At 42.6% G+C, this 15,406-nt stretch overlaps 1 protein-coding gene across 6 annotated transcripts in view; it reads left to right on the plus strand.

The window, feature by feature from the left end:
• The window catches only part of utrn (utrophin), a 174,964-nt gene that overhangs the window by 15,224 nt on the left and 144,334 nt on the right, over positions 1–15,406 (plus strand). For all 6 annotated transcript variants that reach the window (XM_076756295.1, XM_076756296.1, XM_076756294.1 and 3 more), the window contains 8 exons: positions 3,569–3,630; positions 4,430–4,522; positions 5,847–5,924; positions 7,425–7,517; positions 8,264–8,436; positions 9,424–9,539; positions 10,209–10,375; positions 13,989–14,219. In XM_076756295.1, the coding sequence (XP_076612410.1) occupies positions 3,569–3,630; positions 4,430–4,522; positions 5,847–5,924; positions 7,425–7,517; positions 8,264–8,436; positions 9,424–9,539; positions 10,209–10,375; positions 13,989–14,219 (1,013 nt within the window). The remainder of the gene's footprint in view (positions 1–3,568; positions 3,631–4,429; positions 4,523–5,846; positions 5,925–7,424; positions 7,518–8,263; positions 8,437–9,423; positions 9,540–10,208; positions 10,376–13,988; positions 14,220–15,406) is intronic.

Genomic DNA, 15,406 nt, shown 5'->3' on the forward strand with positions numbered 1-15,406 from the left:
ATGATTTCCTCAGTAACAGTTCAGATAGGCAGATTGTTTAGCTTCAAAGAAATCCACCATTTGAAATGCAATGTTTCTGTTGGTACACATTAGGTGTAAATGTACACAAAGCCAAGATGACATGTCCCACAGTGGTTTTAATTAGAAGTCAAACACCCACGGTTTGTGTCCTGTGAAAGCAATGAAATGTTCACAGCAGAAAGCTCCTCATAGCAAAGGATCACAAAGAGTGACATAACTCACTGTGCACAGCGTTGAATTGTAGGAAACTATGTATTTCTCTTTTCTTTCCTTTTTTTGTGCACACCGAACACAACACGTTCATGCAGGAACCTTTAACCTCATCAGCTCTAACACTCAAAAATGAAGCACACATACCTCTTTCCTGTCACACAGACGTTCATTTAGGACCACAGCACAGTTGACAGTTTGTTTACAACTAACTATAAGTGTGTATATGTTTTTTTCCTTTCATACAAATGTCAGTGCTATTTATCTATGACTGACATACTTGTGTTGGCAGATGTAAATAACTATAAGCAAATTGACAGAAGTGGACATGTGTAATGGTGTATAAATGCAAATTCCACAAGGTAATGTTATTTTTTTTCTCCCTTGCACTCTTACACACACGTACACACTTAAACACACTTGGTGCTTTGATCCGTCCAGCGGTAAGACATTCCTGTGCTGCGGTGAGTAGGAGCAGCAGACAGATTGAGGGGAAGCAGCGGGTATGAATCGAGTGTATTGTCCCGTCGAGGTGGAGATCCCAGGAGACCTGAGCCCCCAGGGACCCTCTCCTTTGGGGCCCTACTCAGCGTGCCGATAAGGCTGTAAGGGCAGGAGGCTTCCACGTAGGGCGAATTCTAAAAGGAAAATTGATGCTGTGTTGATAGCATACCTGTGCTGTGTGTACCTGTCCTCCTGGTGCTTCACATGAGTTGTTCTCTAAATGCTCTTGCCGGCATTTTGTCTCCTCCTCTCTATCCACTGTAATTGATTTCTGTCAGTTGTTGGGCCCCCTGTTACGGCACCGGCCCTTTGTCAATAATGCCGTTGTTTTGCTTTTCAACAAAACCCTTTCTTTGTTTCCTGCACCCTCTTCTCCATCATCTTCTTCATTCATCACCTCCTTCAGGCACCACCTCTTTGTCTTCTTCACCTCTTAAGAAAGAATCCTTAAGGTACTATTGTTGCTGCCTGAGATTTATGTGGAAAAATGGGTCAAAAATCTCTCAGGAGGGACTTTTCCTAGTGTTGCGCTTCAAAGCACTTTAAAGACAGTGGTGTAGAGAAGAAGACACAGCGCAGGTGGAAACCAGTCTGGGCGACTAGCCTCTCCTGCTTTTGTCCCCACCTCAAAATCTCACCCTTCCAGTTGTTTCTTTTCATACCTTTTGTCTCAGCCGTAGTCATCTTCTCCTCTGGTCTCACTGACATTTTAGATGACGCAGAAATTATGTTTGCCTAGTTCTTTCTGTATATGGCACACACAAAATAGAGAAAAACAAGATTATTCAGTCCTCACACACATTGCCACACATATATACATGTTTATACATACGTTTCCATACATAATTGGAATAGTTGACATGTTAGACAGCAAAAAAGTTTCAAAACCAGTCAGTGAATGAATGTCATTCCCAAGTATGAAATTTCAGAAACTAGTAACGTCCTTTTTGTATCGACTGACAAATTAGTCAGTCCCAAAAACCCCTCTCTTCCACCACCACCTGTCTCATCCTCTCACCTCTTCACCTCTCTCACCCCCACCTCTGGCCTCTGACCACCTTCTCACCCTGCCAGTGGCAGTGCACACACACACACACACACACACACACACACACACACACACACACACACTCAAACACAACATACCCTCCACACACCCCAAACAAAGACGGCCACTACTGCTGGGGCTGGTGATCATAACCTTTGACCCTTTGTTCAGTTCATGGTGCTTCACACAGCAGCTACTTTAATGATGGTGGCAGTTGAACGCTCATACACACATACACTTTTACCACCACTAAGATTGTGGTCTTAGACCTCAGTCAGAGTGTTTAGAAGCAGACATGAATGTGTTTCTTTCTTTCTTTTCTTTTTTTTTTTCATCTGTTCCCTCAGGTGTACAGCTCTGAGACAGACTGACAACTTAACGAACTGCTTATTTAGGAGGCTGCAGCACAGGGAGGGCAATGAACTGAACTTGCAGAACATGGCAAGCTCCTCATTTCACTCAGTTGAAGTATTGCTGTATCTGAGGTGTAGGTTCTATGATCCGATGGTGGGTACTACCGATTCCCTCGGGTGTACATTTGTGTCCCATTCTATTGTTGAGGCTGCTGGTGCGTATTTGGCTGTGGACGTCTGCACTGCTGCTGAGCTTTGTTTAGCAATGTCATTATGTGTCTGCGTGCTGTTTAATGATCCACCTCTCTACATCTTGATAGTGGATTTATGTGATTGCGGCTTCTTACATGGAAAATGCATTCTTTCCAAGGCTTCCAAAGGCATGACCTGTTTTATTTTAATCATTATTTTCACAATTGATCTTTTGGTATTGATTACACTTACATGCACGTTAATATTCTGGTATTATTCCGAATGACAATATTAAGAATTTTGTAAGTGTCATGTAAACGGCATATTCTGTTTGGATATTCTGAATTAGTTCTTATCTGAATGTAGCATTTTCTAATTAAGACATGAAGGAGATGCCAATATGTTTCAGGTTTTAGGTGATTTCTTTGGACATGTATGGAGCACATTGGGAATATCGTCTCAGCTGGGTTTTTTTTTACCACACCTGGTGTGCATTGACTAGCCAACAACTTGAAATGTAGAGGTAGATATGCATGCATGTAGTTGAAAGGAGAGACATATGTAACTTGAATTTTTTAAGGATCAGATCCTAATAATGAAAATGTCTTATTTCCCTCCATGTCCTTTTAGATTCGGGCAATGTAGAAAAAACTCACTTTCCAAGTTAAGTCTAAGGCTTTGTATGAGCTACTCTCATCCATTACAGGAACCAGGCACATCAAAGCAGCTGACCCTCTGCCTGACACACAATGAGGCCTTATTAGAGAGCAATGTTGGAGAATAAAGAAGGAGTAGGGAGGGAGAGAGTCAAGCGGGAAGAGAATGTGAAATATTTGTAGCAGAGGAACACTGTATGGATGTGCACGGGCGGTACACGTGCAAATTGACTTTTTTTTTTGCTTTTTTTTTTTTTTGGACAACATTGTGTGTTGCCTTTGTCTCTGATACACCTTTTGACATTTTGCACACATTATCCAAATACTCCTCTTGCTTACGTTTTGTTCCTGTGATTTTCGGATGTTGCAGCTGCATTGATCATGGTGCTTTTAAGCTGCAACGCCTCCAGCTATAAACGCCATTTACCAGTCAGTGAATTTGGCCAATTGGTTCCTGAAATAAACCAATGGAATAGACAATGTTCTTTGCTCTGATCATGAGAATGAGCGTACCCATTGCCAGTGTCCAATTTTTGATACTCCCGCTCTCCTTTCTAATGATCCCTCTTCGTTCTATTCCACAGATGAGCATGACGCAGTACAGAAGAAAACATTCACCAAATGGATAAATGCACAATTCTCCAAGGTAATGTGACAGATTGTAGACCAGTTCAAAGTCATGGCAAACTTTAACTGCGTTAGTTAAAGCACTGATGGTGATATGAAAGACTTTAAAGATCGACTGACAGAATGAAGGTTATTTCATGTCTGTGTCTGATGAAAAACTGTCCCTGGAGTGCTTCTGTTTGAAACTTTGCTAGCCTTGCTGCTAGCGAAGGAGTAGACTGAATGGTTGGAATGTAAACCTGTCATTGCAGAAATGTTGTTGTACTTACACTGCAGATTGGAGGAGCTGCCATGTCTTGTCTTAATTTGAGAAAACAAAGCACAAAACCTAATTGCAAATGTTCAGAGACATTATTTTGTTTTAATGCATGTCTTAGTCCATTTTCCTTCCTAGCAACAGTTTCTGTGAGAGCAATAATGGCTTTGTGTGTGGTCCTGTTTTTATATCTCATGTGTCTCATAAACACACCATTCACAGAGTTGTGTTAAATATATTTACTTGATTTTTCTAACTGGATTTTGTTTAAATAGTTGCACTCCTCAGACAGGCCAACATCATCTCTGAAACTCTTAAATGCTCTTAGTTTAAAGACATGTAAATTTCATGCCTTCTCAAGGGATTCAAGCCCTCTTTGATATGTAAAGTGACTGTCTGACAGCCACAGTTACTGTAAATATCCACATTTGATTCAGTTTAATATCTTATCTGCATGTGTTGGTTGATTGGCTTGTTTGCTGACTGCTTGCTGCAACAACTTCTGGATAATTGTTCCTGTACTGCAGCTAAACCTTCCAGTTGTGCTGTTTTGTCTAATCAGACGGGGAAGACGCCCATCAAGGATATGTTCTCTGACCTGAAGGATGGGAGGAAGCTGCTGGACCTGCTGGAGGGTCTCACTGGCACTGTCATGGTGGGTTTTTGTATGTGTGTATAAAGGTTTGCACCCGACAACCAACACATTAGTAAGAAATGAGTCATCCGACTCTGAAATTCCTGAGAAATTATTCAGCTTCACCACAGTTGGTTTATCTTATCAGTACTATCTTATATCAATACATTCTTTAATAATATCAGCATCAATACACTCATGCCAAAGTTTTACTGAAATCGTTACTTGAGCTGTGACATAAAAAAAAAAGCATTTGCTCTGTGAGTACATTTTATCAAGCTGGTCAACACTGATTTCAAACAAGAGTGGTAACACCCAGTTGAGAGTTTTGACAATGCATGCAGTGAAATCACAGGAGTGTCGTGTTTTTGTAGCCGAGACGTGACTGCCGCATCCACTCAAGCGCAGGCACGTGCATGACCTTCAACTCAGCCATTAAATCTAATGTAAACATTAGAGCCCCATGGGGATGCAGATGTATTTTGGGATCCTGAATTCAGAAAGCACTAATTAACAACAGATGTTTTGCAAACACATGATATCTCCCATTCCATCTCATTGTAGATGAGTATGTAGATGTTTGAATGATTTTTCAGCTTTTGCCAGTTTCGGCCTATTCTGCGTGCATGTTATTGTTGTTTCAGTTTGTCCTCCACAAAGATTTTGCTCAACAAACTCTCAGAAAAGCAGTCGATAAAGAAATAGATACAGCATTTTACTGTAATGTCCATCCCAGTGTCTTCAGTAGCCTACGAGCACACCTTTTTATTTTTTGGGTATTCCTTTTTTTAATCAGTGTCACCTCGCTTTCACCCCTTCAGTAACATATCTGCTTTCTAGCACCTGCAACTGTACTACATGCCTGCTGTCTCTCTATATCTCTCACACACATGCCCACACTCTCTCTGATACCAGAATACTAATTCTGTAATTGGGTGCTAATGAGTGGTTGAGGTATGTGAAGACTTAAAAAGGATTTGCAGTTGGCAGCCATCCATCCTGCCATTCTTTCCATAAGTTGGCCGGTGGACACTGCTGATGGGGTAATGGGCATGTGAATGTATGGTGAGAAAGACCCTGCTGAGTGATGGCATAGCTTTTCTTGGTGTAGCAGTGCCTCAGTTAATTTTACTGTCCCTGGCGTGAATGCGTGTAGATGAATATGTCTTATATTTCACTCTCCAACCACTGAAACTCTGTTTATCTGCTATGCTTTTAGGAACTGTCAAAGTGAACATGAGCTCAAACTGTTGATTTACATCATATTTAGTTTCCTGCAGCCTTATGATTGGCTCGTGAACAGTGACCATGTTGAATTGCTGTTGCTGTGTTTCCTGTTCCTCAGACCAAAGAGAGAGGCTCCACCAGAGTACACGCTCTCAACAATGTCAACAAAGTACTTCAAGTCCTGCATCAAAATAATGTGAGTACTGTGTTTTTGATGCTCCTGTCCCATCAACTGCTGTTTGGTGGATGCTTTTAGGTAAATCATGTATGCCAGTGGTTCGTAACCAGGTGCTATAAAGGCATATACAGGGTTTCAGTTTAGCCACACAGTGCAGCATCGTAGAGGCAGAAAGAAGGAAGCATAGTGAACAGTGAAATTAGCTGCTGTTGTGTTCTGCTGAAGTAAAAACCCACAGACTTTGGCTGTGATACATTTGAGATTGTCTTATGCTATCAGAGATTTGTACATTTCCAGTTAAGGTAAAGCTTGATTCAAACCAGTAACACTTCCTGTAACTACACCAGACTTCATGTTCTCATGTGGCCTTATATCAGACTGTGTCATTTTGTCTACATTGTGCTGTGTATTTTTCGTCGTTGTCTGTCTGCCTCCTTCGCTCCCTCAGCTGCCCTCCTCCTCTCTGTGTACAATAGTCAGTCTTAAATGCCTTGACCTTAGCAGTGGGAGATAATGGGCCGGGCATGCTTGTGGGAAGTAGCAGAGGCTGGAGTTTGCATGCAACCCCTGCTGGTTTCTTTCCTGCGAGAGCCAGAGACTGTCAGCTGGCAGTGAAGGCCGGAGTTCCCACGGGCCTTTAAATTCTGCTGACTGTAGGAAATGAAATAAGGCCTTAGATGTCATAAATACTTGATGTTTCTAATTTAAGTATCGAAACCGCAATCATCGTTGAAATGTGCTTGACCTTGATGTCATGTTTTAGCCTTGGAAAAACTGGACTTGCACCTTAAACAGGAGTTGTCGCTGTCTGCTATCATGCCAACCCAGACCCCTTTGTGTTTAGAGAATTTGTGTTATCCCAGTATCATATATTTCCTCTGCACTGTCTAATGATCAGAGCGGAGCACTCCTGGATGATTCTTGTTCAGAAAGAAAGCGATACAGAGAAGTGGTGGTGTGGCAGGAGGATGGAGCTAATTGGGACTAGAGATGGGTCAGAGGTCACTTTGCAGTTTGACCAGACACTTGACCTCATGTTCCACTTGGTGCCTTGATCCTCTCCAAAATATTTATATGTAATCAGTCTGCACTCAGGCTCACCTCATATGATAAGTGTCTGACAAGGCTGCAGCCAGGCACTCTTTATATGTAGCACTGGAAGGCTGTAATGAGGGTGGTGTAATCCACTGTGTGGTTAGAAACTCATGCATCAGAAGTATTCAGCTGTAACAGTGTGGACGCTCATTAAGATTTGAAGCAATATTATTTATTCCACTGCACTGGGAAGCTCAGATGTTACTCTGTGAACAGAGTTGTTACTTTAAGGTTGCTTAGTGTTGTAAACAGCAATTATTAGCAGCTTAATTTTGAAAGGATATTATGATTATAGCTCCAGTCAAGCTGCTCAAAACAGGAAAGGATTTTTAATTTGATAGACAACATTTCTTGTGTTATGAATCTGTCTTTCTGTCTCATTATGTCATGTTATCATTATATATTGTATCTGTCATCTTTCAGGTTGATCTGGTAAACATAGGTGGGACAGACATTGTGGATGGGAACCATAAGCTGACCTTGGGCCTCATCTGGAGTATTATCCTCCACTGGCAGGTGAGCACACATATTCACATGCGTTTGCTGTCCCTTTATTTCCACCCACATCCTGCACACATACACACACACACACACACACACACACACACACACAAAGACTCATTAATGTTTGCTCTGACCGTGAACTCACAATTCACTGATGTTCCAGAGGGATCACGAACACAGCTGATGGAAAAGCAGTGTGCACACATGCGTTCATGCATGTAAACATGCTTATCATCTACTGCTTTGTCCAAGTCTGACCTGCTGAAATTAGAAATGGCCATTTGAAGGAAATTAGTTAATCAAGAGGTTTTATTAACAGGGTCTGGGCACTGCCAGTTCTTTCCAGATTAGATTTCATTACTCCCTCATTATTATTTGTTTACATGAATAACACTCCTGTCACCGTTTGCGCCATGAATTTTATGGTGTGTGTTTTTGTGCATGTTAGATTTGTGCTGCTGTTTTCATAACAAACCTATGAAACCACAGAGCACTGAAGTGGTGGTGTTTTATTGTGATCTTTTCTTATTATTCTTACTGATTTTGAACATCTGTGCCAATCACAGTGGGTGTACATAAACTGGCTATTTTAATGCACAAAATTAGGAACATACCTGATTTTTATCCAGTTTGTCCATACAAACAAAAACACATCCAACCAGAATGATAAATGGAATCATAAATGTGCAAAGTTGCATGTTTTTCTTCTGTTTTTTAAAGTCACCCGTATTAATGTGTGTTTTTCCACATTCATGTAGGTGAAAGACATCATGAAGGATATCATGTCCAACTTGCAGCAGACCAACAGTGAGAAGATCTTACTGAGTTGGGTACGCCAGTGCACCCGCTCATACCCAGAAGTCAATGTGCTGAACTTCACCACCAGCTGGGCTGACGGACTGGCTCTCAACAGCATCCTGCACCACTTCAGGTGAGGAGGGGTCATATGTGTGGTCATGGTTATGAACCCATACTTCAAAGCCCCCTCTTATGTGCTGTGCTGTGATATTTGTACCTGTGGGATGAATTTTGTCAAAAATTGACATTGCATATTTGACATATGCCCTTTGACACTGGATGTAAATCACATGGAGCACAGGCCAAGACCTTCAAATGCTGTCAAGAAACCAGGGCCTGGAATTTAGAAATGGCTGATGTGTAGGAGCCATTCTGTGCTTGTGTGTAAGTGACGGGAGGTCAGGTTGACAGGTCAGCGCCTGCTGGGTGTGTGTATGCTGCTTGACCTGCTCTGTTTACGCCTGCCGTGTCACTGTTTGCACACGCTTTGTGTATGTGTGTGTGTGTGTGTGTGTGTGTGTGTGTGTAGTACACGCTGTTGTGTGTGAAAGAAATGGAGCGAAAGAAGCATCAGGGGTGTTTCCCCCCCTTTCTGTAACCCCTTGTCCTTACTAGTGACACACACACACACACACACACACACACACACACACACACACACACAGACCTCTGAGCTGTGAGAAAGGCCAGTGTTGGTTTAGACCTGGGACAGGGTTTAGGTGGATCACTGAACACACACATTCCACATTCAACTGGCCTCAACACAAGTCTCTCCTGCACCACTAAGGGAAGAGGCATTCGTTTTTTTCACAGCTCAGGAATAGGTAATTTGTCTAAAAATGTATCTAGAAACCTCCACCTCGAGTTATCACACTGTTAGCATGTACAAAACATGTAGTATATAAAACAGAATCTGTGTTCTGAACAACCAATGAATGGGACAAATTCTGCTAAATTCAGCTAAAACATTTACTCTTTTGTCAGTTTCAGTTTTACCTTCACTTCAGCAGCACCTGCACTTAAAGAATGCACATATTTAAGCTGATACACGTGGATCCTGAATAATCAGACCTTGATACTGGAATATCCTGAATGTTACTTTCCTTCTGTGTGTCTTCAGACCGAATGCATTCAGCTGGGATCAGGTGGTCAGACTGAGCCCTGTGGAGAGACTGGACCATGCCTTCACTGTGGCCAAAGACCAGCTGGGTATCGAGAGGCTACTGGATCCCGAAGGTACCGGCACTCTGAGATATTTTAAACACTTTCCATAATGTACACATAGGTTAGGTCTGTTTTATGTTCTTGGACAAGAGTAACTGTAGAAAGTCTATATGAAAATGCAAAAATGGCAGCAAAAGAAAAGGCACCTATCAGCTACCTTTTATAGTAATCCCCCCCAAAAGATTGGATATGGAATGACATACATTTCACTGTCCAAAATTTCCACATATTAAAACTGTGTTCACGAAGCCTACCTTCATGTCCTGCCAGCAGTTGGATAAACTCACGGTGGAGCAAATACCTTGGTGTTGTCTTTGGCTGAAGATTTCTAAGAAGCTATGTTTGCTCAGAATTTCTTTCCAGTTCATGTAGCACCTGTAGATGCTCTGTGTGCACGTACTTGAGCTGTCTACATTCAGACTTCTTGTTATGTCATGAATGAGGGGTAGTCCTCCCTGACCTGTGTCAAAGCCAGGTTTAATCAGTACAACTTGCCTCAACCTGCCCTTTTCTCTCCCCCTCACCTTCCTTCCCATCTAATCTCCTCCTGTCACCATTCACTGCTATCTCACTCCATCTTCCATGCTGCTCCTTTCTCCTTATGCAATTTTCACCCCTTCACCCCCCCACTTACACTCTCTCCCACTTCTCACTGATCTTTCTACCCCCCCCCCCCCCCAGATGTCGCGGTGCAGTTACCAGATAAGAAGTCCATCATCATGTACGTGACATCACTGTTCGCTGTGCTGCCTAAAGACGTGAGCATGGAGGCTATCAGAGAAGTGGAGACCCTGCCACGCAAATACAAAGTGGAGTCTGGGGACTCAGGTCCAGGCCTCAGTGCTCAGGTAAAATTCACAACACAGAAGCTTACAGATTTTACTTGGGGTGATTTTATTTGCATTACGATTTTGGGGCAATGTGGGAAGGACGCACGGCTCGAGACTAAGAGGGGATTCATTGTACTGGTCTCACAACCGTCTAAACTGCTCACACAGAAGGTGCTTAAGGGAGTCCATGGCTACATCTGTTTTTCAAGGATTCCAAGGTGCTCTTTTATGCGCAGAAATCCACAGCTGCTACCCAGCAAGGTAGAGAAAAGTAAGGCCAAACTTCAGGAATGTAGAGCTGGAATAAAAAAATTTGTTTCTCAACAGATTGCTGCTTCTAATCATTTGAAATTAGATTTGCATTTCTGAACTAGTTCTCTACCCAAACTGAGGTGACTGTTCAGTGTGCAGAATTTCTGTAGTTTAATTACAAAACCTTGCACATATATGTACATATGAAGAACATAATAGCTGACATGATTTTGTGTTTCGCGAGTACACAGTGTCATATCTGTTGAGATAACAACTCGTGCAGCGTTCGTTGTTCCTTTGGCCTGTTCTTAATATGGAGAGAAAGACTTCACCTCAATCTGCTTTAGCACTGTTGCAACAGTTTACCAGAAATCTGCCTGAATATGGCATTTAAATGGGAATGTTGGGAATAGAAAGGTTTTTTTTATTTTTTTTTTTTTATTGCGTTCTCATGTGTGCTTGCCGTAACAGTGATGCTAGCAGTGTTTCATATAAGCTGGGCTGACCTTGCATGCATGCTTCAGCCAACAGCTGACACCCTGCCCAAACTCTCCTTACAGAACTTGAGCGTTTGAATGTATGTTTTGCACATGCCAACATGTAGGCTGCAAATGGATTGTGCTATATTAGACTGTAACTGCTGTATTTGGTTCATAGGTCATACAGAATTGAAAGAAACTCAGTGGATGTCCCACACCAGACTGTTCATGATGAATATGTGGACCGAACAGTGTAATACAACCTCCTTAAGCCCAGTGGTTCGGTTATTTCAGCAGTGACACAGTGCTTCATTCCAGCAGATATATCTCCCCCAGTGGCTGCCTGTCTGAGCCCCTCTGTCTGTGCTGGTGTAAACAAACCATTATCTCTTTCCATGAATGGAGAGATGACAGTTCAGCTCCTGAACTTCAGCTTCAACAAATGAAAAGCTGGAAAAAAGCAAAACAAAAAACAAAAACAAAAAAAACCTGAACCCATAACTGCTTCAACCTTTGCTGCTGTTTCTGAGCATCCAGTTTGAAGGCCACAGTCTTATGTGCAGGCATAAAGAATATTGTGCAGTGTCTCATTGTCTGTTGCCAGATAGAATGAGTCACTCGCACTCTGAAAAAGCCATCTCCTTCATTCTCTCCAGCACTGCTTATGAAAAGCACAGCAGGCACAGGCAAATAGGGAGGAGAGCCATGACTCACTCCTCTGACATTAACCAACAGATTGAGCTGCGTGCTGCTGGAAACACAGAGCTGTAAAGGAATGGGAAGGAAATGGGGGAATAAATTGGTGGGAATGGGCGAATGTGCAGAGCTGACAGGGAGTGTTGTTTTAAAGATGCCTGTGTGCTGTGGGCAGGTGGCTGACATGCACTTACCGACAGTGTTTAACATGTGTGAGCCTTTCAGAGGGTCTTATTTGACTTAATATATATATTTCTGAAACTACCACAGATCAGAGAAGCTGTATCCCTTCAAAATGTAATTTGTTCAACCTGATTAAAGTTGTTTTCTTGCATTTTTAGTCCCTCCCAGCCCTCTGTGCTCCTTTCTTCCAATCACATCCATCCCCGGGGCAACTCATTTTAGTGAAAAACTCCTGATACCACCTCCACCGAGTTTTTATTGCCCGTGGGCACATACTGTACTTCACACGTCCTGGAACGAGTGCTGGAAAAGTCTTTTTAAATAGTGCTCTGATTGGTCCAACAAGGGGTTTACTTTCCTGGCACACTTCCCCTTCTCATAGGAAGTGATGTGTAATGCTGCTGGTAGCGAGACTGAGTGGAGCAAAAATAAAGGCTCTTTGTTTTTGATGACTGTGTTCGGTTCCCCTCATAGTTGTAGATTCTTAATATTGGTTCATGATATGTCTTGGAGCTCTTAATGATGATTTTAAATGATTATTGCTTTCAATATTGAGGACAACTTCAACTCGAGAATGAATAAAGTTATACGGCGTCTTTAAAGTTGGAATATCACAGATGATAAGCGCACTGGTGTAAGCGTGATGATGCATAACATGCTCCAGAATCTTAACTGCAAAAGTGATGAATGCAGGGATTGAGTTGAGCAAATCATCTGGTGATAATAAAGTGTTCTGTTGAGCCAGACCACAGCTATTTTATAGCCATTCAAGTCAATAAATAGACCAAGGCTGCAGTTTTCTCTCTCACTCTCATGTCTTTCTCTCTCTCCTCGTGTTCATTTGTCTCTGCCAGCCTACACCGGTCTAAAATAAGGCCTTACAGTATTTCTGTGACTTATTCCAAAATATCCCAAAGGTCATTGAATATTTTCAGCAGGTGACCTTTTCCTGAATTTGCTACACGGACATTACTGCTGTGTAATTTCAGCCTTGAAAACAAAGGTCCATTTGACTTGTTACTGTACCGGACTCTGCACACCCATTAGCATTTCTGTCATCTTTGACTCAGCACGGCCGCCGCTGCCAAGATTTTATCTCCTGTTCATTTCAGTCCCAGACAGATTTGTTGAGCCCTGTCGAGCTTTTTCCTACATTCCCTTCAGAAAAACGAAAATGCTGTTGTCTACAAAGGCCATCACATGTTTACACTGTATGTGACAACATTGCATTTAAGAAAATTCATAACTGATAGTGTGTTGAAAATCGAAATCACCTGCCTCTTCTCTGGTGTTTGATTGAGATGTGTATTCAGAGAAGCAGCTGTTGAAGGACACCTCAGTGAAACGACTCCCGTCATTACACAGCAAACTTATCTTTCCACTTACATGTAATTGTGTTAATTTTTAATAGTGTTTATGTTTTGTGCTTAAAGCGGTTTCACCTTTGAGGCTGCACCGTCCGTGTTTCTGACCGTGCACCAGCTTAACCCAGGACTGCCACACTGTTTCAATTTACTGCTATTCCTAGAATGAGGATTGACCTGCCCAGCATGCCAGGGGCACCTCCCAGCATCCCATAATAGGCCTGCAGTTGTTTTGTTTTTTTCTAAACTGAGCAGGGCAGGTCACTCTGCATGCTCCAGAGCAGCATAGACATCTCCTAGATGTCTGTTTCTATTTTAAAACCCGCCAACTGACGTGAAATGAAAATCTGAGCGAAGGCCAAATGGAGGCTGCGTTTCATAGCCTTTGTTGCTCTGAGAGCATTATCTTGTGTTTGAGTTGTCAGAATGTGAAATATGAAGGAAGCAAAAGCTTACTTTTCCTTTTTTCTCTCAAGCTTAAAGACATATTGAAAATAATTAGCCTCCTCCTGCTCCCTACTGTTTGTTATGTTAGGCCTGGCCCAGTACTTTTAGTAATGTTTTACTTTTGATACAGTAATGATAAGCTCTTATGTTAACACATTGTCTGTAGTTTAGGTCAAACTGTGTCTTCATCCCTTGCCTCATGTCTTTCAGAACGTGCAGATGGAGGAAGCAGGCAGCAGCCCCCGCCCTGAGACCCCCAGCACCCTGACAGAGACAGAGGGAGAGATGGAGGGCAGTCTGCTGGAGGTGGACCTGGACAGCTACCAGACCACGCTGGAGGAGGTGCTGACCTGGCTGCTGTCTGCCGAGGATGCCCTCCACATTCAAGACGACGTGTCGGATGATGTGGAGGAAGTCAAAGAGCAGTTTCATACACATGAGGTAGGAGGAGACCAGCAGGTTGGCTTAAGGCTTGAGATGTGTATATGTATATAAGAATGAGACTCATTGAGAGTCTGAAATCTGTAAGGCAAATGATGACACTCATACAGTATATGACACATGTTGCTTGTCTGACTTGTACGTCAGTTTTTGTCAACAAACTGTCAACAACAAAATTATTGAGATTGAAGATAGTGTCCCAGCAATAGAGGCCTCCCGCAATCAACAGTACATGCTCCGTACATGTTGGGAATGCAAGGAATTCTGGTGAGAACGGTGGTGCACAGCAGCCCGTGGTGCCATGACCCAGAGCTTACTCCTCGTTTGAGAAGGCATAGTTGCAGGGTTTGTGTTTGTGCATGTGTGTTAAAGGGGCTTTGGCAGGATTCCCTTGGCTGAAATGTGAATATTTGTGAAGTCTAATGTCTGGAATCCAGGTCAAAGCAGAAAGCTGGTAGTGAGACTGAAAGCAACAAGATCCAAAGCCTCTTTAACAGCCAGGCTTTTCAGGAGGTCTAAAAAAAAAAAAAAAAAATCCAGTTTGTTTCGGCTTTGTTGTTCACATATTTACTCCAGCTTCTCCAGCAGAGCCTCATCAAAACAATGTGCTCAGAGGTGCAGACAAAATGCTTACTCATCCAGAGGGCTCATGGAAAAGAGACAATAACTCAACTCGTTGGCGTTGATATTGCTCATGACAAGAACCAGCGAAAATGCAGCTCCTTTAAGGAGTTTGGAGGCAAGCAGACTCTTTCAAAGCTGCACTTGTGTTTCTCTTTGAAGCGTTTTCTCATTCCTCTTCTGTTCTGTCAGTTGGCTACTTGACAGAGTCTGCTCTTCAGTTTGTGCTCACACTCAGGCTTGTCTGGCTGTTGTTACAGCAACGCTCGCAAATACACAGGGGTGATGCCCAGTGCTTCTGCAGGGTGTTATTAAGTGTTGTACGAAGTGAAGTTCAAGGGTGGGGAGAGGAACATATCCAGATGTTGCCAAGTGCCAGCATGGAGCCCAAAGATTACATAAGCAATGCTAGGCCTCCATGATAGACGGAATCTGTATAATTTTAAGAGTTTGTGGTTATACGCAGCCTCTCTTACCTTAACATAGTGTACATAGAGATAGTGTCGATCTTTCTTTGGGGTGATTTTTTTTGTCCACTTCTTGTCTGGAAGATCAACATTTCAAAC

The sequence above is a fragment of the Chaetodon auriga genome, chromosome 18 (assembly GCF_051107435.1).
Source record: "Chaetodon auriga isolate fChaAug3 chromosome 18, fChaAug3.hap1, whole genome shotgun sequence".
NCBI classification, from domain to species: Eukaryota; Metazoa; Chordata; class Actinopteri; order Chaetodontiformes; family Chaetodontidae; genus Chaetodon; species Chaetodon auriga.